Source organism: Argiope bruennichi, chromosome X1, assembly GCF_947563725.1.
Source record: "Argiope bruennichi chromosome X1, qqArgBrue1.1, whole genome shotgun sequence".
NCBI classification, from domain to species: domain Eukaryota; kingdom Metazoa; phylum Arthropoda; class Arachnida; order Araneae; family Araneidae; genus Argiope; species Argiope bruennichi.
In genome coordinates this window covers 6,650,212-6,671,943 of record NC_079162.1, presented here as the reverse complement: position 1 = coordinate 6,671,943, position 21,732 = coordinate 6,650,212, and the positions used below count along the sequence as shown (strand labels likewise).

Sequence of the window (21,732 nt, the reverse complement as noted above, 5' to 3'; positions counted from 1 at the left end):
CCAAAATTCTTAATAATTTTAAATGCCTCTCCATCAACACAAATGAAATTGTCAGGAAGTATGTTCGAGAATCTTCATCTTCGAAATCTTGTCAAAAATCAAACTGGTATGTTTGCTCCAAGAATTATTGCACGTTCTCGTGAACGTTCTAGCCAAATCGCGAAACGTTTGCCAAATAGTCGCAATCACTATTAGCAACAAAAAATTAATTCCAAAAGATTACATTTTCACTTTTGATAGTTGGGACTGAAATTTTCTGGTAAGCCACATTTAACGAGTTATAACTTTTTTTTTTTTTTTTTTTAGCGACAATATCATAATGAAAACTTAAGTTTGTTCAGATTAGGTTTGAAAAAAGTCGGTTTCCTAAAGAAAAGAATTCAGAAATTCCAATTTTATAAAATAAAAAATCTAGAAAACAATCACTCGTGATAAAAATCAGAATTTTAATTAAAAACAAAAAGTATAGCACAGCATATTCTATTTGCGTTCAGAGCTCGCGAAAAAATAAAGGAAAGAAAAAACATAATTGAAGGAAGACAGAGAATGAACAATCTTTTTCCCAATCCAAAAATAAATAATTAGTGCAATTATGGTAAACAAAACATATCAATCTGTTACATTTGTTGCCACGTGTTAGCTAATTAAATAACTCATCTTTTTATTTGTCAAAGTAGAAAATATATTCAAATCTAAAGAAACGAGAAGTGCAAGTCATTTAATTTTACTAATTTATGTTTATAAAGGAAATCTGATACTTAAAGAAAAAAAAAACTTTAAATTAATTAAGCTTTTTTTTCCTTCTTATGGTCTATTTTTGTAGCGCAATATCTTTCTGGTAGCGTTTTTTGTTCTTCAAAAGCCTACTTTAATGCTGCTTTTTTTCTTCATTTAGTAGAACTGGGAATTTAAGCACGAAGGGAAAAAAAATTAACTTATTTTCATGTTTCTTTCCATTTAAATACATATTTGCTTTAAAAGCCTATTTAATATTTGATAATAACAATTAAAAAATGCTGGCGAATAAAACATTTTCTTAAGCCAGAAAATCGTTTTAATTGAATTCTTATTAAATACATTTTTAATTGGTTTCTTATTAAATAAACACATTCAACTTGTTGAAGAGAAGAACTGAAACCCTATAGTTATACAAATCTAATTTCATTTGTTTCAAACGGCATTTTCTAATCTATTTATCAAATAAAGAAAAATGATCAAACATTTGAGCCATATTTTCACATATCAAGCAGGGGGGGGAAAGAAAGCACCTGGGAAAAGAGCAAATACTTTATAAAAAAATAGTCCATTAAGAAGCAGAATTTTATTTCAGCTGTTTCCCAACTTTTTAGGATTAATTTTTAATACATTGTTAATATTATGGAATTTTGAAATTGAATCTTTTTCGAAATTTTTCAACTACATGGTACTATTTAAATGGATTTAAAAATTAAAATACTGCATTAATGGATAATTAAATTAGGAAAATATTAAAATATACTGTCATCAAGAATACAAAATTTTAAAATTCAAGCAAATAAGCTAATCGGCGAAAAATCGATAACTACACTCCATCTTTACAGACACACAAAAAAAACCAAGATTTGGGGGGGGGGGGGTAATTTTATGATAAAATTTTTATTGCATATTGAATTTGATATAATGCAGCTGAACCGATTGAAAAATGCATCACAGACTGCCTTGTAGGAAGTAGAATCCTAAATCTTATGAGTAACGAAGTGCTCCAATCAGATTTGCATTGTACAGAGATTCGCATTTTAGGCATAAGAATTCATTCAGCACTTCTGAAATATCCAATTCTTAAAGAGGTGTGAAAACTATTCAATAGAATAATTTACTACGACAGCCCTATTTTATTACACTTAAAGAATTTAATATCACCATTAAAAAGATATCTATATCTGACTAATAGTATGAATTAAATACCGAAAATTATTAACAAGGTATAACCGCTGCTGCAGAATCATCCAAACTTCCACTTCTGGTGACAATTTTATTTTCATTCAGTTTTTTAATCAAATGATAAGTAATTTCAGTTTAAGATATTGATATTCATGATGCCAAAAGTGTGATCTGCACTTTAAGGTGATTGAATCCTAGTAATGAAGGCCATAATTCCTACGGCTAGTATTTAGTTCAATCGTAGATTTCACAGTACACACAAGAACCTTTTTGATCACACTAATTATGCAAAAAACATGTAATGATAGTAAAAAACACTCCTATCCTTATTTAAATAAAAATAAATGTCGTTCATATTTGGCCTGATAAAATGTTCAAATTCTGTCCTTTCTAAACAAGTACATGGGGAAAGAAATGTCCCCTTAGGGTATAATTGCTTTTTTATAATTCCGAAACATTAAAAAAATGAATTTACTTATAGCTATTTTCTATTTAGTTAATATTTCAAATTTTACTTTCAAAACTTTTATAAAAATTAAAATCTATTATTAATTGCTTTTGGCAGTTTAAAATTTACTTTTGATAAATTTTTTATTTACTTTTTTTATTGTTATATTAATCCATACTTGATGAAGATTTTAAAGTCGTGGAGGAAGATTAATCTGTGTTGCTAAATTACAAGACGGTTGAAAAAAAATTTATCCCGATTTTAAATGCTGCGCACAAAATTATAAAAACGCTCAACTTGCCTTTTTCTCATTGGCTTCTTTCTTTTTCTCCAAAACATTTGGCAGATGATCCCAAGATAACACTTCCTCCGTCATAAGTGGAGATCCTTGTTTTTTCTGAATTCTGTCGTATTGATTTCCCGATTCGGATCCATTGTAAGTTTGTTTGAAAATCGGATGACTAGCAGGTAAATCCAAACTCTGACCTTTAAGCATCACTAGATTGGGAACAGATCTACTGTGGTAAGCTTGAAGTCCACTTTCAGCACTTGGTAAAGGCATCTCGGATTTCGCAATACTTTGAAAAGAAGGTCTAGGAAGCATCTGTTGCTTTAAATTTTTAGAAAGTAAGGAAAGTTTAGGCAGAGGTAGTTTCATTCTGTTAGAAGGAGAAGCCTCATAAGGAGGTGGAGGCTCTGTATCCGCTTCCGGTGAGTGGACAAGAGGTTTGGGATCAGATTTTATAGATTCAGCAAGGGACATTCTTTGGTAAAAGGACATTACGGCTTGCTTCTGGATAGCTTTTAATTCCGGATCAGATACTCTTTGTCGCTTATCGACAGCAGGAAATATGAACTTCCGCGTTGTTTCGTCCATGCTTTTTGATTTCGGAGGCTCGATTCCTAATCCGTATTTTGACATCCCTTGATCCATCGGTTTAGACGACATCTCTCGAACAGGAGAGCTTTTACCTAAGCTTGGAGATTTGGCAGCACCTTTAAAAGTCGAAATACAAGTGATATTGCTCACATCTGAAGAGGAACCACTAGTATCGTCGCTCAAAAGGCATCTAGGACGTGAAAAAGAGTCGTCCGATGAATAGGAATTATAGCTTTTTCGAGAATCTTGTCTAGAAGGAAGACACTTGCTGGCTTTGCTTTCACGATCAGAAAGGTTAGATTTCGAAAGAGACCGAGACAGAGTTAATGAAGCATGACTTCGGTATAAAGATTCTTCAGCTGACATGCGGCTGCTACGAGTTACACTATCAGGGCTCTTGGAAGGACTCTTAGTTTCATTGTTTGGCCTAATGGCCGAGTTTGTTGCGTAATATAAAATACTCTCAGATCCATGTCTTTCAGGCTGTTGAACGCGAGCACTATGTGCAACAATTTCTCGATGACACCCATGCCTCGCAACTACTTCAGCCCGTGTTGGTCCTTCCAACAATAAACTGGGCGCATTACTATCGCAAGAAGATTCTGGGGATAGCCGTCCGCTTTCAGGCATAGTAGAATGACCACTGTCGAATAAAGAACTCCGATTGGATAGCTGAGTGCTAAGAGTGCTGAGATCGCTGTATGACCCTTGCCATTTGGGCATACCTCGTCCATGACTACTACTCTCCATACTTCCCATCCAAGTGCCGTTTTCGCTGGACAGTTCAAAATCATTTCTTTGCTCTTGCAATTCTTGATGCTGTAACTGGGGAATAGCAACAGAATGTATAGGCACTGGAGGTGGAGGTATTTGCAAAGCATTTTCCAAGCGAAGACGATCAAGAAAAGGCGTATCAGGACCTGAAGATCCATTCTTACTTTCTAATGGTCTTTGCTTGCCAATGGTTGAAAGAGGAACTGAGTACTGGGCCTGAAGACGAATTTCTTCATGTCCACTAAGGAAAGTACTACTTGAGTCACTGGTAGGTGTTTCACAAGAAATTTTCGATGGAGAAATTGAGCAGCTATCTCTTTCTGGAGGAGAATGAATGCTATAATCTTTATCTTCAAAACATTGCGGAATACAAGGGGTATGAAAGGCTTCAAAATCGAACTGCTGTTTACCACTGCATTCCACTGCAGAATTATTGCAACTTAGATATTGCGATGGTCGATAACTATGGTTTCTATCAGAAGAGTACAATTCAGGAATAGTTTTATTAGAAACATTATCAGGCGTTCGTTCTAAAACAGGTTGCAACTGATTAGTAGATATTTTATACTGGTGTACTTTCTTTGGTCTAGAATAGAAGCCAGGTTTTTCTTTGGGATAATCTGTTTGTCCTGTCCAGGAATGTGATCGATAGGTAACGGATGTTGACTCAGCATCAACAACAGGCCAAGATGGATATTTTTCATGAGCAGCAATGCATTTGGCGGCTTCTTTATTATCCTTAGCTACGGGAGAAGTTCTTTTAGGTTCTTGGATAGTCTGGGACGGATTTGAATTTAAAGAACAGATCTGTGAATCATTCTTTGATACATTTGTCACATTAGTGTCTTTTACAGGACATTTGTCATGTTGCAATTTAGCTGCTTTCTCCTTTATATTTTCGGACGTTTGGGGTGGCAACATCAAAAGACTGGAATCATCCTTCTTGGAATTGTAGGTTTTTAGCTGCACAACTGGAGAAAAATCCAGGCCACTTGTCGATGCAAGCGCGTCGTATACAGAACCTTTCTTAAACCTTCTCATCACCATATTAATCTAAATAAAAATAAAGAAATCAAAGTGAATAGATAATTACAATTTACATTAATCATTCCTAACATCAAATAATCCACCACATTCATGCTGCTAAGTTAGATAAAAGTTAAAGACCGAAAAAATTTAGAATACTGAAAAGTTTTGCTACAATAAACATTTTAATATAGGCATCTACTAATTAAGCACGACTTTTCACAAACAGTAATACTAAGAATTCCGGGACTTAATTGAAGTAACATCGTTGTATTTTTAAAATTATATTTATGCTAAAATGTAATTAATCATGCAAAAATGGTTCATGGTTGTTTGTTTTAATATTTGAGAAAATTTTAAAATTTTCTGTTTCTAATTTTTTTTTTTTTTTCAAACACTCTCGATCAAAGCCAAATGATCAGAATAGTATATCATTTCATATGAACCATCATACCCAGAAGCCAGCATGAACCAGAAGTCTTGCAATATCTCAAAATATTTCAAATTATATGAGTTAATATGAAATTCTAGGGTTTTAACTTTTTATTTTGGTCTATTAATAAAACTAAAGAGATGCATAATTTTACAATATATCATTAATATTCAAATATTTTGTTCATTTCCTAGACAGTATTACAAATAAAATAAATGCAAAACTTCAAACACAATTTTAAAAAATTTTTTACCACGTTTAAAAAAAATTTAAATTTATAAAAAATTACATTCTGAGAAAAATGAAGGATATGCTGCGCCAAACGTATGGACGAATTAAAATTTCGTTTTATAAACTCTAAGATAAAATCTCATCATTTGTCATGACTTCTCAATGTTTATGGTATCCGACAAAAAACAGTAAGATAACCTTAAAATTGAACTATTTTTAATTAGATCAAATAGTAAAAATGCGAATCATTTTTAAGGAAGTAAACAGATGTGGGTGATTAACTTTATGAAGAATGTCTTAAAATGATACATGGATTTTTCTTTGCTTCTCCCCAGTTTTGTGGGTTATTTTTTCTCAGCTTAATTCATTCAAAATTCGGCTTTTTTTTTTTTTTTTTTCTTTCCCATTTGTATTTAACTTGTGTCTCAAGCTGATAATATGTACTAACGACAGAAGTCATATTATAATCGAAGTGAAAACATACAAGCATAGTTCAAAAACAGCCAAAGAATGTATGTTTCTATTACTTTTTGCGAGAAGGAGTAAGGGCGGGGGCATTCGTTTTACTATTTCAATCCAGATATCTCAATTTTATGATTAAAACTACAGTTCAGAGAGGCAGGACAATAATCTTAAAGAATCATTCATCAATGGAATGAATATGTTTCGAGAATTGCTCAAATCTCGCTTTAATATCATTCAAACCAAATTAAGCGACATACCCTGGTTTCATCTGTGTCTGATTGATGTAAAACGCTCGAAGAGGTAGAATGACGCTGAACAAGGTGGGGTGTGGACTTCGTAACAGAAGGAATGTTCCCAAATAAGACACCCACCGACTCCACACTAGTTGCGTGAGATTTCTTCAGGTCTGAAGTTGAGCTAGCCAGTGTATCAACACTGGCTTGTCGAGTATGGCGGGAAACCTCCCTTTGACTGTAACTATGGCGGAGATGGCGATGGCTTTTCATGCATTCTGAAGTCGCCTCTTGATGACTGAAGCTAAGAGGACGGTGACGAACATTCCATTCCAGCCTGTCAAGAGAAAGGAAGAATTCAGCGTTTTTAACTAATGCAATGGTACAGTTAACATCCTAATGAAAAAGATTCCATAAAACTAAAATAATTATTTTGCTAATGTACAAGATATTTTCCAATATAAATGTAGGATTTTAATTAGCAATGTTATATTTCGTCATTATTAGATGCATAAATACCAGCACAAGACAACTTGCCCACAAAGCAACATGCTATGTAATCCACACAGCTAGTACATGCACATTGGAGCATACTGGAAGACGGATGAGCAGTTACTATGACAGATTCTTTGTTTCAAAATGATACTTCTGCCAAATCCAAGTAAATAACTTCTGTTTCAAAACAAAGTATCTATATATAGTTTATAATTCCTATTGGATTGTGACTAGCTCTTTCATATTTGAAGGGATTTCCCTACGCACAAACGAGTAGCATTTAAGACATGTATAATTAGAAAGAATACCTCTTCCTCCCTATATTTTTTTTTATAAAACTTCCCTGAGAAAACGACAGAATTAGAGGCGGCCTAAATAAAGGCTCTGAGATAAACTGATACAGATAACTGGAATTACAAATGCATTTAAAATTCATTTTAACTTTCAATGAATATTCAAGAATTTCTAATGGTTAGATGGTGCCTTCATTTCTTTATAATATTGCTTGCTTTTCGATGGGGAAAAAAATCTTATTCCCTACTTTTAACCACATAAGTTAAACAGTGCTTAAATTTTTTGATGTTTTAGTCACTAACATACTTTATAATTCATGGTTACAAATTTTTCATATTCATTTCTGGATGCGACCTCATTTGGGAGATCCATTTTTCATTAATATGAAAATCTTCCTGATGACAAAGCCTTTTAATAATTTACTCCAAAATTATTTAAATGTTCTGTTGTCATCAGGAACCAATAACTGTACAAAATTTTAGAACTGCTGAATATGAAGAAAAGAATGAAAAATCGATTATAAAATTCTTTCCTTACAAATATGTGAAGCATTTAAAAATAACTGAGAGGAGGATCAAATGTACAGAAAAAAAAAAAAAAATGTAGATTTTGACTATACTCTGTTTCACCCTAACTTGGCAGTAGTGTATATTCTAGGCATGCCGAATCGCAGTCGTCGTCAGGGAAACAGGGTTACTTTAAAGTACAAAGTTACTAGAAATGCAGATCGCTGGAGAAACTTTATCTCGCAAATTTTTCGCCAAATAGTAAATATTTATTTACTTTATCATATTATCACTTTATCGGAGAATTAATTGTTTCCTTATTTTCATTATTTTTTCAATATTATTGACACATTATTTTAATAAATCATTAAAGTTATTTCATTTCGTTTCACCGTTTCTCAAAAGAAAACAATATATCTTTCAATATTCTGTGAAGCGTAGTTCGGCTAATGTTTTTCGAAAAGATATCTGTATCATCGTTCACATCTTTTAAAACTTTATCTAATGTTGGGATCTTATTTCTGCGAAAAAAAATGCATGGAGTTTTCGTCAAATACAGAATAATGTAAAATCATCATATTTTACAAGACCTGAATGTTTATCTTACTGAGCCTGGTCGCTTCTTTCCAGGGGTACTTAAAGGATGCCTTTATTTCTTTTTTCAAAAGGAAAACTGTTCATTGCGAAACATCTGTAAGATGCGAAACTTTATCAACGATTTGATTGATAGAATCTTAAGGGTTTTCTCGGAGTCGAGAATAAACATTTAATATGTTTTTACATGTTGCACTTTTTGTTGGTTTCACTCGTCTTGAATGTGTGCACAGCGTAGTCGGTGAAAACACTTTCTCTTTTTCAAACATTTTAGAAGTTAATAGAAATGACGAATCGAATAAATATTCACCAAACAAAATTAATAACTACTAATGCGATTAATAGTATAAAAAAAATCAGCTGCTAAAAAAGAGAGAATAAAAAAGTACGAAAGATGATAATGGTGGCGAACTGATTGAAGTTGAGTTGGCGAAGACGTAAAAGAAAAGCGCGCCAAATATTTGACCTTGAAGACCGGTTCTAGCCAAAGTGGAATTCATTATGTCAATCTTTCAGTTTTATTCGTTCGCTTTATTTACAAAATACTTAACAGACAAGCACTTCTAACTTGAGAATAATTTTAAATACATATTGATAAAAAAAGGTTTTCTGTAATTTATGATATTATTTGATAAATTCCTGCTCATTTTAACTATTTTAAAGCCGGAATTGATGGGGAACTCTTTCCCAACGCGGAGCGTCACATTTTCTACCTTTTACAATACTGCCAAGTTAGGGTGAAACAGAGTATAGAAACCAAGTTCCGGCATACAACTTCATTTATTTTTCAAACTATGAATCCATTTTTTATGATAATTACTTATTAACTCTTTTCCGGGTATTTAAGTCAACCATTGGAAAAAACAAACAAAAACGTCGCTGTCAATAAAAAAAATTGTTTCAATCTGTGGATTTTAAAAAGTCCCAAGTCCAATTCAATTTGAAAAGTTTCAATCGTTTCTTTTTCGTCAAGACATTACCTGAACTTCAATATGGGTATTCGATATTAACATTTAGAGCTCCTAAGGAGAACAATCTTTTTATCAAGATTTTCCTTCCGAAACGAAGAATAACATCCCAGTTCGATTTCAACTCCTTGGACAGTTTTCTTTATGAAACAACATAAAAGATCAATTCTCCTCTCAAAATATTTTAATAGTCAATAAACCATAAAAAATATATGTTTAACCTGCATAAAGAGAATTAGCTGATCACATGCAGAACATTTGCGATCTATTGACTCTTCAAAAATGAAGGGGCGAAAAAACGCATACACGATAACATAAAATATAACTTTCGCACGAGTAAAAATTATAGACATGGATTTCAGCATTAAAAGTCTTTCAATTTCTCCATGTTCACAAGAGTTATTGGAAATTCATATTATACATGTTATAAATCATAAAAATCTTTTCTTTTTATTGGAAATATCTAAAACATTCCACATACACATTTTAAAGGTTGGAGATACAACAAAATCGAAGGATCTTACACCTACACTTAACTGCCCATCACTTAAAACCGGCTTCGACAAATCTAGGCAAATTTTTTCAAAAGAGAGACCTTGGGTTTTAGATAAGGCTCATCAAAGAGGGAATTGTTTACAACTGATTATTTACATCAAGAATTTCTCATATTTTGGAGACCATCCTGACAGATTATATATATTATTTCACATCAGTTTATAATAAAATGTGCACCTATTGCTCCATCTATGCAATTCTCTTCAATTCATATGATTTGACCACTGCTAGGGACATTCAGTTGAAATCGATCTCGATCGAATCATTTCATTCAAAATGCATTGAATATTAGAAATATAATAATCGGAATTGCTTTTGTTTTGTGAGAAAAACCCAGAAGGAATTCCCAATAGGAGCTCTGAAAACAAACCAATAGTTGCCATTGGTATAATAACTCTGCTACCACATATCTTTGTGTTCTATGTATCGATCCATCTCAAGTCGCTTAGAAGAACAGGAAACTTCCTTCTTCAATTAGGAGAGAATAACAACTCATATTTTGGAAGTCGGTTGTTAAAGGTCCATCAGAGATTAACGACCCATCCGCCTAAAATCTCTTTTTTTTCTTCCTTCTCTCCTTAGACTTTTCATTGATATTCAAAATTGTACACAAACATAATTGTTTAAAATAACATGAGCAATGAATAAATGAAACTGTATTGACCTTTTAAAAATTACAATCTCTGTGCTAAGAAAGATTTGCAAGAAATCAGGAGATATTTTTGCATTGCCATGGAAACAGAAAAATAGGCACAAAAAATAGGATTTTCGATATTTATCGATAAAAATCAATAACGCAGGGGAAAGAAATCACTACGAATTAAGACCATTATACAAATTTTGAATTCATCTCTTTGGAGGAATAAAAAGGCAAAAATAAACAAATTTATGTTCTTCACAATTCGATTTGTATTAAATTTCGAACATTTTGAAGAATAAAGTTTTAAAAATATCGTTTTAATTAAAATTTAGAATATTTTTTATATAAAAAATGGGGTAGAAAATGAAATCACGAAGCACCGATAAAAACATCTCACTCCCACTATGGAAACTTTCTTTCGACGTTATTCACTTCGATTTAACCTCTTTGTTTACCGCCTGATTTCTGCTTGTTAACACACTGCAATCCTTAAATTTAGCTAGAGTAGTTTTGGGGAAGATTTTGAAAAATAAGGATACATGCATTTATATAAAGAAATGTTACAAAGTAGGAACTAGAAATTTCTTAGAATAAATCTCGGAGCAGATTTCACAACATAACAGAAATTTTATTACTTAAAATACCATAAAGTTATAATCATTTTCAAGAGAATTTTACCAAGAAGTTAATAATTTTTATAAAAGTTATTTATACCAGAACAGCAGTAATAAAGAAGGAAAAGGAAACAAAAATAATGACATGCAAAAATTCTCACCTTTGGTAGTTAATACTTGTTTAGATAATCTTCAGCATCAATTACCTTACAATGTCGTTCCACGGAGTTCATCAATGTTTCATTTAATAGAATTTAATTAGTGGGTTACTTTTGTGTTTCTTTATTCAGCTGCCTAGATTTTCAATTAAATTCTGGACTATTCCCCGGCCATGCCAGTAGTGAACTGCGATTGTCTTGAAAGCCGTTTTTACATAGAGTTGCAGCTGAATCCTAAATTCATTATCTTGGAACATGCGTAAACAGCAGTTTGCATTTCATTTAAGTATTTTTGAACATTCTACTGTTATATAACCTCATATCATAACACTAATTGGGTATTTAACAATAGGTATAATGCAATCGGGATGGAAACTCATCTATTTTTCTTATTTTATGCTGTTGCTACCAAATAGCGAGATTTTGTCCCAAATAACACCAGCCTATTGTTCTATCCAGTCCTCAGTTAATCAAGATAAACTAAAAGGATAATTAGGCATTTTGTATAATAAAAAATGGCAGAATTGATACTTTAAAGTTTTCCTTTTTGCCACCGATATCGTTTAACGCTTTTCAACCGTTTAAAGGTGTCTGAAAGGATACCGATGAAATATTCCTAAAAAATGTAGAAGGTCAATTTTTTTTAACGTCTATGAGATATTTTTTGTAAGATGGAAAATGATAGACCATTTTTTAATTCTGGAAATAGTTGACATTCCATGAAATCTCATTTCGCGTTTATTTTATTATTTTATTAATTTATATTTTATTGGATGTTATTTATCAAAAGTATTTAGACTAGAATTCAACTTCAAGGATGAATTCAATTGTGGTTAGAGCTTGTGAATTTTTATGGCTGTAAAAGTGCATAAACAAATTTGATATCCTTGTTTAACATTTATTTTTATTTTAGATAAAAATTTGAAAATCAGTTTTTTTCCAAACTTCTTTTACAGATAAATTATTATCATCATCATATATTATATATATATATTTAATAAACAGTAACTTAAGTGTTGCTTTATTATACCTTAATCTCTCGTCGATGTTTCAGACGAGACATTTGCATGGAAATCAGGTTTTTTTGGAAGTATTTTAAATAACTTCCAACATATTTGTTCAATTTGAAAATAGCTGTTCACCGTCAACAATTTTTTCAAATATTATTTGGAAACTTAAAATTCCAATGTTCTCCCCTCAACTTCCATGCTATGTTGAGATTAACAAAAGGATAGTACTGAATTCGAAGGATGAATCACATGAATTGCAATTTTCTTGTCATTTCGATACGATAATCACTAATTTCTGAAGGAATTTGAAAAAAAAAAAAAAAAAAGAGAGAGAGAGAGAGAGAGAGACTTTGGGGATCGTATGCGAAATTACAAGTAATTTCAGTTCTAATTCTTACAATATACAGGCTTAGAAACACTGGTCTTCGGAGCGAAATTCGATCAAACAAGTTTGAAACGAAAGGAAGATTTAAAGAGCGATAGCAATGGGAAAATACAATTGAAATTTACATTTAAAATCAGTTTATTATAAATCTATTATGTAGGTAGGAGGTATTTGGGATTCTATTTCGTGAGGCATATGAATGAGCGAATACAGTAGTGACCATCTCAATAGCAATGAACGCATCGACATCTTTCAATACAAATTATATCAAAGTGCAGTTAATTAATACAGACATGTGCAATAATAATGAAGAAACTTTTTTTACATCATATTCATTGCATTTAGATTATTCATTTCACTTATTAAATTCCTTTTCTGCAGAATATTCTCTGTAATAAAGTACAACTTTCAATAATAATGCTATTCTTGTTGATGCTGCTGGCTTAACGTTTTATTAGTCTTGTCCCGACTTCTCGCTGAATTGACTGAGTGGATAATAGTTCTGTTTTTGTTTTTGTTTTTTTAATCTGTCATTTTTAGCCGCTTTTTCTACATCACGCCAGCCGGATTTGGAAAAAAATTTCTTTTTGTTTCATATTAATATGTTATGATCAAAGGAAATATCAACTGAGGTTGGCGATGCTGTAAAATAAATGTGACATTTCGCTACAGTAAATTCAATTTTACATGCCATTGATTTCAACAGAGATTCAGATTTTATTCTTCAGCTCAACTCATCTGAAATTTTTTTTAAAAAAATTATTAAAAAAACGCAATTTAGAAAATTTGACATGGGAAAAAGAGAATAGAATCCTTTCGGAAAATCCATCCTTCTAGACTTCCTTCCGGAAGAAATGCACTAAAAAAGTTGGTCATCAATGTTTTATTAAAAAAGAACGGGATTGAATAGAAGAAAACCTGAATTTACTGTCAGAACGCCTCTTACGTTATTTTAAATAAGGCATTTCTCCAAGATCCAGTTTGTAGAGCCTCACTCCACTTTACTTTCCCCTCATCCCCCTTAAGAGGTCCTTTAAAAACTAGAATTCCTAAAAGATAGCGATGATCTCTGAAAAGGACAGATTTTTTCTAAAACAAAATACAAAAGTCTCAAGAATATTGTGGGATTTCTAAAGACTTTTGAAACAATCTTTTCAAATAGACACTGTTGGAACTATTTACAGAACAAAGCTCCAAATTTAGAATATAGTGTTGTTTCTTCATATAGTGAATCTTTACCGAAAAATTTATTTCGCAATAAGCAAACCCTCTAGACCAGGGATGGCGAACCAGTGGCAAGCGACACAATATTGTGGGCACGCCGCCAATCAAAACGATTTGCATTTTAGTTCAAAATAACAAAGTTCGCTATGAAGTATTACGAACAAATGCGAGTGATTAATCGTGGTGTGCATATTCCCATTCCCTACTATTGTGTGCTAAGAATGGTTTAACATCTCTTGATAATGTAATGGTGTTAGTCACAAAAATAATCAACCTGATAACGTCGCAGGTTTTAAATAAGCGAAAGTTTGATGCTTTGTTGGATGAAGACAACTCGGTGTGCGATGGCTTACTAACGCATAATAATGTTCACTGGTTTAGCCGCGGGAATGTGCTTCAAACATTTGCCGATTGCTTAGAAGAAATCAGACTGTTTCAGCAAAACGATCGGCAAATACCCACAGTTGTTGGATGTTATGTGGCTTACAAAATTGATGTTTTTTCCAGACATATGCCTACATTTCAATCAATTGAACATAAAGCTTAAAAGGCACGTATAAAACAATTATCGTCATGGTGGATCTCATTCGCGCTTTTGACGCTAAACTGCATGTTTTCAGAAATTACAAGTACTTCCCAAACTTGAAAAAAATATCAAAGATTTAGAAGTAAATAAGAAACCAGACGAAGAAAATGTTTATGAAGAATTCGTTTCCGTAATTCATTCTTCAATCAAGGAATTGTCAGCGAGATTTTCTCAGTTAAAAGGAATTATCGGAAACGCTCAAGTTTATTACGTACCCAAATGTGACTTCATTTGATAAACTGAACATTCCGATTCGATTGGAAATTGAAGAATTTGAAATGTAACTGATTGATTTCCAGTCTAATTCAAAGTGGATTCAAAAATTTATTGAAACAAGAAAAAAGTTTAAACAGAAAGATTAATAAGGAATATAAATAAAAATGCTAGTAACGAAATTTTGGAAACATGGAATTTTTCCTCTACCTCCTGCCTGCGAGTCATTATTTATAGAGATGAATAACATTAAAGACTCGCTTAGAAACCGTTTCGCAGATGACTCCCAATTCAGCATGCGTTGTGCTAAAAGTAACATCTTAGAATCCTAATATAAGCTATTTGTCATCCAATCTGCAACAACACACTCATGTTACTTTCATTTGAATGACACGTATAACTAAAAACACTGCTATTACACAGTACAAAATACATCTTTTCGTAGTAAATAAAGAGTTGAGTTGTTAGTATTTAGTTTTCCTGATAATCACAAATCAAAACTCATTAAACATTTCTTTAGAAAAAAAATTAATAAATCCTTCTTTGTTCAGACTCATCTTATTAATCAATGCACATTTTTAACACCTAATTTAAGCAACAAAATCCGTTTCTAATATAAAGCAAACCATCATCACACGACTCAACACAACGAATGAAATTTTCTTGGATGAGGAAAATTACTTAGAGAATTAAAAGGAATATGGTGGTCATTTAAAGATTCATTCCTATTTTGTGTGGAACAAGTGAGTGAATAGCATTTTATTCATCCAAAACGGGGGGGGGGAAGCTTTACTACCTCCTTTGAGAGCTATTTTGGCTGAAATAACATAAGCGGACACGCTTTACTGAGAAGAAATGACAGCAGAGAATACTTTTGAAGATTTGCTTCAAGAGAAGCATACGCCTAGAAAGACGTCAAGAAATAAATAACACTTCACGAATCAAATTGATTTTCAGTGCTCCTCAAATCTTAAATCTGTAATAACCAAAGGCGGCAAATACTTTTATGGAGACTTCCTATTTTGATATGATTCTAACGATGGAAATTCCTTCAGAGGTCAGAAATTGAATATTTGGTTAACAACAATCGAGAGAATACAGGATTGCTATCATTCGTCAATACGGAACTCCTCCCGCCTCTTTCTGTAGACTTACAAAACACGGCAAGGTTAATGCAGAGAAGGAAAAGGAATATGCATTTTGGATGTCTTTCCTTCCTCTATTTGAAAAGAAAATTTGACGAACATTTACAATTTTGGTGACAAGATCTCATACCTGATTTCATCAATGAAAGTCGTAGCATTTTTAAATTGTCGCATTCGCTTAAACGCATATATACATATCAGAAGACGGATTTGATCAAAAATTTAATATAAAAAGGGGGGGGTTCAATTGAAAAGGTACGAAACGTCGTAACAACGTAACCGTTAACGTATTTGCTTATGCCGCTATGGAAGAACGTAGCGAGACATCTACGGATGCGATTGGAGTCTCCGTCGTATATAGGAGCATGCGCAGGAAAGAGCAGAGGCTCTTAGACGTGGCGGTGCATGTGAAGACAGGATGGCGTTCGCATGCAAAATTCGACGATTGAGGAGCAGCATGAACAGAGGAAGCTGTTACACCAGCCGCTATTCATACCCTGAGGTCACCATATACGGGTAAGACTGCGTGTCAGACAAGTCAGTGAGAAAATGGAGTGGCCATTTTTGTGCAGGCTGTGAGTGTTTGGTTGGTGATCCAAGATCAGACCAGGTCAGGCAAACAGTCATCACGGCCGATCTCATCGACAAGGTCGAGGACCTAGTGAGAAGCGATCGGCGTGTCAGATTGCGAATGTTGGCGGTGGAAGTGGATGTCAGCGTTGGAACAGTGTGGACAATTGTTCACGACTGTCATCGGAAAGTGCGCGCGCAATGGGTTCCGAAACAGCTGACCGACCAGCACAAGGAACTACATATGAGGCTAGCACTTCAACATCTGCTTCGGTATCATGATGACTCCGCTTTCCTGGAGCGGATCGTCATAGGTGATGAGAGCTGGTGCCATCACTACGAGCCAGAGACAAAGTGGGACAGCAAGCAGTGGAAGCATACGTCGCCACTTCCCCCTAAAAAGTTCAAAGCCGTGGCGTCAGCAGGCAAGGTGTTGCTTACTGTCTTTTTCGACATCCAAGGTCTGCTACTTGTTGAATTCTTCGAGCACAGAAGAACCATTAACCCCGATGTGTACTATGAGACACTCCGAAGATTACGCAGGTCCATCAAGAACAAAAGACCGGAGCTACTTACGGAGGGTGTGGTTCTGCTCCATGATAACGCGCGTCCACACGTCTATAGAATCACACAAGCGGAACTGGCCAATTTCAAGTGGGAGCAACTCGACCATCCGCCCTATAGCCCGGACATGTCGCCCTGCGATTTTCATGTGTTTCGTCTCCTGAAAGAACACCAGAAAGGGAAACGCTTCAACTCGGACGGCGAACTCAAGGACGCTGTGAAGGTCTATGTCTCGCCATGGCCACAGGAATTCTCAGAACAAGGAATCCTTCAGCTCGTTAATCAATGGGACCGTTGTGCTCAGGTCCATGGTGTATACTTTGAATGAAGTCTTCATTTATACCCGCAGTGTCGTTTCGTACCTTTTCATTTGAACACCCCTTGCAGATCTAAAATATTGGTTAGAAAACGTTATAAAGTAGACTTCCATTAACCCGGCATATATCGGGCTAGAGGATTACCAGATTAACTACAGGGCCAAACAAGCATATTTTTACCAAGCATATTTCCCAAATTACAGTACACTCCCGATTATCCACGGAATTGGGTGGCACGGCCGCTACGGATAACAAACATCGCGGATAATCCGAAAAAAGCTAAAAACGGGTATAGCAAAAGAGAAAACAGTCATTCCAACTTTGAAAAATCGTTTTATGTACAATAAAACGTAAAATTAACTGCAGAAAATGTTTAACTAACGCTTAATATTTTAGTATATCACTCAAAACTAACCTAAAAAGCATTTTGTTAATGAAAACAGAAAAGTGCTTTGTACTTACGAGAGGCGTCAAGGATACATAGAAAAATTAATACATATGTACTGTTTTAATACTGTAATGTATTATGTAATTACAAAAGCATAACTGTAAAACAGCACCTTTTTGAAGAAATCAGTCAAAAAAAAAAAACCCTTTGTGTGGCAGGCGCGGATAACCCGCCCGCGGATAATCGGGAGTCTATTGTATACGGAAAATTATACTAATTATAATAAATATTACAAAAGTCAATTGTTTATGCTATAGTGAAAACCCGAAATCAGTCAAAACGCGAATTAACAAGGGAAAACGCGTTTTAATTGACAGCGCTAGGGAGAACGCGAATTCATTAGGGAAAACGTGTTCTAACTAGCAGCGCCAGGGAAAACCGATATTCACAAGGAAATATGCGTTCTCACTAACAGAACGATTGATGACCATTTTATTCGTGTTTTGATTGATTTGTTAGACAGAATTATTTGCATCTATCCAAAATTATTATATTTAGTAAAACAGTATTTGAAGAAAAATCCTATCATTGAAGAAAAACATAACTTATTTGGATATTGTTTAAAGAATTCCCTTTATTAGATTATTTATTTCGACAAGGCAAACTACTATGACTCTTGGCCATCAGAATAGTAGTATTTATACGGAGAGCCTGGGCGATCAGCCTATAATCTCCAATCCTTAACAGAGCTGTTTGTAAGTGGCATAACACGGATGAATTAACCTAAAATGTAATGCAGAATGGGTTAAGAATTTTAAAAGTTATTTTTTAAAAAATAAAGAAAAGAAACAGTTAAATTAAAAACTAAAGGAGAGTTGCTTAGATAACGAGAGGGTCGTAATGATTAGGTTTGATGAGAATCAACCTAAATCACGGAATTAAAATATCAAAAAAAAAAAAAAAAAAAAAAAAACATTGGGAAGGGTTAGTAAAACGTTGTCTGGTCTACAATTCGATTTTTCACTAGTCAGTCCAGTAGAGATGTTTGCTAAGAACTGGAGGGTTCATTAGTTGTTTATCCCAAAGTAAGCGCAAGCAGACGGTTTCGGAACTCCCCCCCCCCCTCTTTACTTCAGAGTGATGACGGTTTTACAATTGGAATGATGTTTAGATTGTACTATGAGACTTAGAATTGCAAAAAGAACAATTTTTCATACAGAAACATCTCTTTGAAGAACAGTGTTTTTTCAAGAACAGTGGACGAACCTTTGCCCAGTTCCTATAGCTTCCTTTCTTGCTCTGTTCTCAGAGAAATTTCCTGATTCGGTCTTTGTTCTTTAGTCAAGAAAATTTGCTGCGATACATCGAATTCAGATCTAAAAATCGGGGAATATGTTAAACTTTTGTATCAAACTTGCACCCTGAATAGATATAATCTACTGTATAAATACTTATAAAATTTAAAGTTAATATAAATTGAATAAATTAAATTTATTGAATAAATACTGAATTAATTAAGTTTAAATATCATTTCTTACCTCGAATACCGTTTATTCAGAACTCCCATCTTTCGTACCAATTTCGTACAGGCTGTCTTTATTTTTTCCAAGCACTACACCGATGAGATTTCGCAAATCAGCTTTTACTCATAAACATCTGGAATGGGAACAACAACATTACCTCCAATATCAACCTCAGAATGTATTGCATCGGAGATCTTTTTCATTCGTTTGACTTGCTTTATTAAATTTTCTTTGGCTTCCTCACTAATTAGAAAAATGTTGGTCGGCTTATTAGCAAGCATATGCTCCCTTGATTGTGCTTGTTTAGTTTCTTGTTCTTCTGCGTTTATATCCTCGAAAATTTTCTGAAGTTCATCCTCAACTTCGATAGTTTTTATAATATCTAATGGTAAAGTTGAGGTTGTCATTCCAACTCTTGGTTCAATCCCAAACATAGCTTTGTATGGTGATTGTTTAATTCCTAAATGTAGAGCTCTGTTTTTCATGAATTAGACAAAACGAAGATCATAGGGCCACTTTGTAGTTTTATTGTCCTTCATCCATGAAGCCAACATATTTTCTACGACTTGATTGGCCCTTTCAACCGAACCCTATGACTGGCTGTGACGAGGCTTCCCATAAACAATCTTCAATTCTGGCCAATACGTACGTAACTACTGTGTGTCCACCACGAGAACACTTCCAGACAACCGTCTCTGTTTACGGCGGGCGTTATAGAAACAGGTTATTGTAGGAAGAGTTTATTTCGCACAGGTAGAAATTCCTTCAAGTTTCTTACGTTGGCACGTGTAGCGCCAAATTGGCGATATTTGGTATTATTGCATTTAATTTTTCAAAAAAAATTTTTAAAAAATAATTCACTAAGCTGAAAATCAATTGCGTACTCGGAATATTGAAAATATCCGATATCCCTGTCATATGTATACAAAGAACAATGCAGATCAATTAGAAAAGCTGAATAATTATTTGTATGCCTAACGATTGCACAAGACGAAAAAAATAATTAAGGAGTAGAATCATGTATGACAAAAAAATTAATTGCTTTCATTTCATTTGATTGAAATTTTTGTAAATAATTAATATCAAATTCTCCAGAGCAGACGCTAGATAATCTGTCTAATATAACAAAAACAATAACAATCAATCGTAATTATTTAATTATTTTTATAAAAGGTTGTTTTTATTCTGTTATAAAGTAAAATGTTCATTGTTAAATATACTTGAAACCTTTCGAAATTTATATTTATTTATCTGATGTATATGCTATTTTCCGAAACATAAAATTAACAATAACCATACCATCAATTTTTAGATTTTTAAAAATCTAACTTTGATTTGTAACTTATTTTCAATATGCACACGCATTCTAGAACATAATTAATTTCGCAAAGTTTATATGTAAAAGTATTCTAAATTGGAAAATAATTCAAACGTTCATTCAGGCATGTGCCAGATGTCCCGTGTTTTAAGGTTCATTTTCCTTAAAAAGGTTTCTTAAAAAAGAAATCGAATTATTTCAACGAACTGTCAATTCAAATAATAGGGTGATAAATGAGCTTTTCTTTTCAATGTATATCAATAGTCAGAAACAGCACATAAATTCCCGCATTATTTTATCATTTCGGGGTAGAAAATTCTTCACTCCCTATATCCTTCAATTTTAAATTTTAACTGCGATTTTAAAGTCTCCTTTCTTAAATTGAAAAGCATTTTGAATGATGTTAAAACTTAAGAGACAAAAAAAAATATTAAATAATGAAATGCAGTTAATATTAACCAAAGTAAAGACTAATAAAATATCAAAGAAGTAAGCTAAGCGAATATAAAGACACTTGCAACCGTGGCTAAAGCTAAAAGACGAATGAGCAACAGTTTTTTTTCTTTTTTTAATCGCTTCAAATTGACGCCAAGAAAAAGAATACCCCCCTCCCCTTCCAGACATTCCACACATTCAAAATGGACCTTCCCTACCGGAACCTATTTCTATAACGCCTGCCGAAAACAGACGATTGTCTGGAAGTGTTCACTTCGTGGACAAACTGTACTCTATAACTGAATTTACAAACTCTCTTCTATTATCAGATTGCAATATACAAGGAGCCCCAAATATCAAAAAGATATCAAGTACTTGCAACGCAACCTCTTCGCTCTTTTGCTCTGAAGTGTTCGTTGTAACACAGATTTCCTTAAATGGTCCTGGTAAACCATAATAAACTTAAATTCATTATCTGCCTGAGATTGCATGTCAATAAAATCCACTTGGCATTCATTTCTGTGTGAATGATAGGTTTAGAAATCAAACCTTTCCTTTTCATATTTTTTTTCTATTGACATGTTTCGTACATTGATAAAAAAAAATTGTATAATCCCAGTGGTTATATTAGCACATTTTCTTGAAGTTTCAATTTTAAGTCTGTCTCTACCACCATGTCCTATGGCCACATGTACACTTTCGATGATATCAAAAATTTCTTCAACTGGTAAATAATATTTGATGGGCTTATTTGAAGAAATCAACTTTTTTATTCCACTGATTTCAAAAATGTCAAACCTTTTAAATCTACGGTACTGAA

At 33.3% G+C, this 21,732-nt stretch overlaps 1 protein-coding gene across 4 annotated transcripts in view; it reads right to left on the bottom strand.

Annotated features, from left to right (window-relative positions):
• LOC129958951 (uncharacterized) overlaps window positions 1–21,732 on the bottom strand; it is a 383,569-nt gene that overhangs the window by 147,320 nt on the left and 214,517 nt on the right. For all 4 annotated transcript variants that reach the window (XM_056071704.1, XM_056071703.1, XM_056071705.1 and 1 more), the window contains 2 exons: window positions 6,435–6,747; window positions 2,670–5,075 (listed from right to left, as the gene is read on the bottom strand). In XM_056071704.1, coding sequence (XP_055927679.1) covers window positions 2,670–5,075; window positions 6,435–6,747 — 2,719 coding nt within the window. The remainder of the gene's footprint in view (window positions 1–2,669; window positions 5,076–6,434; window positions 6,748–21,732) is intronic.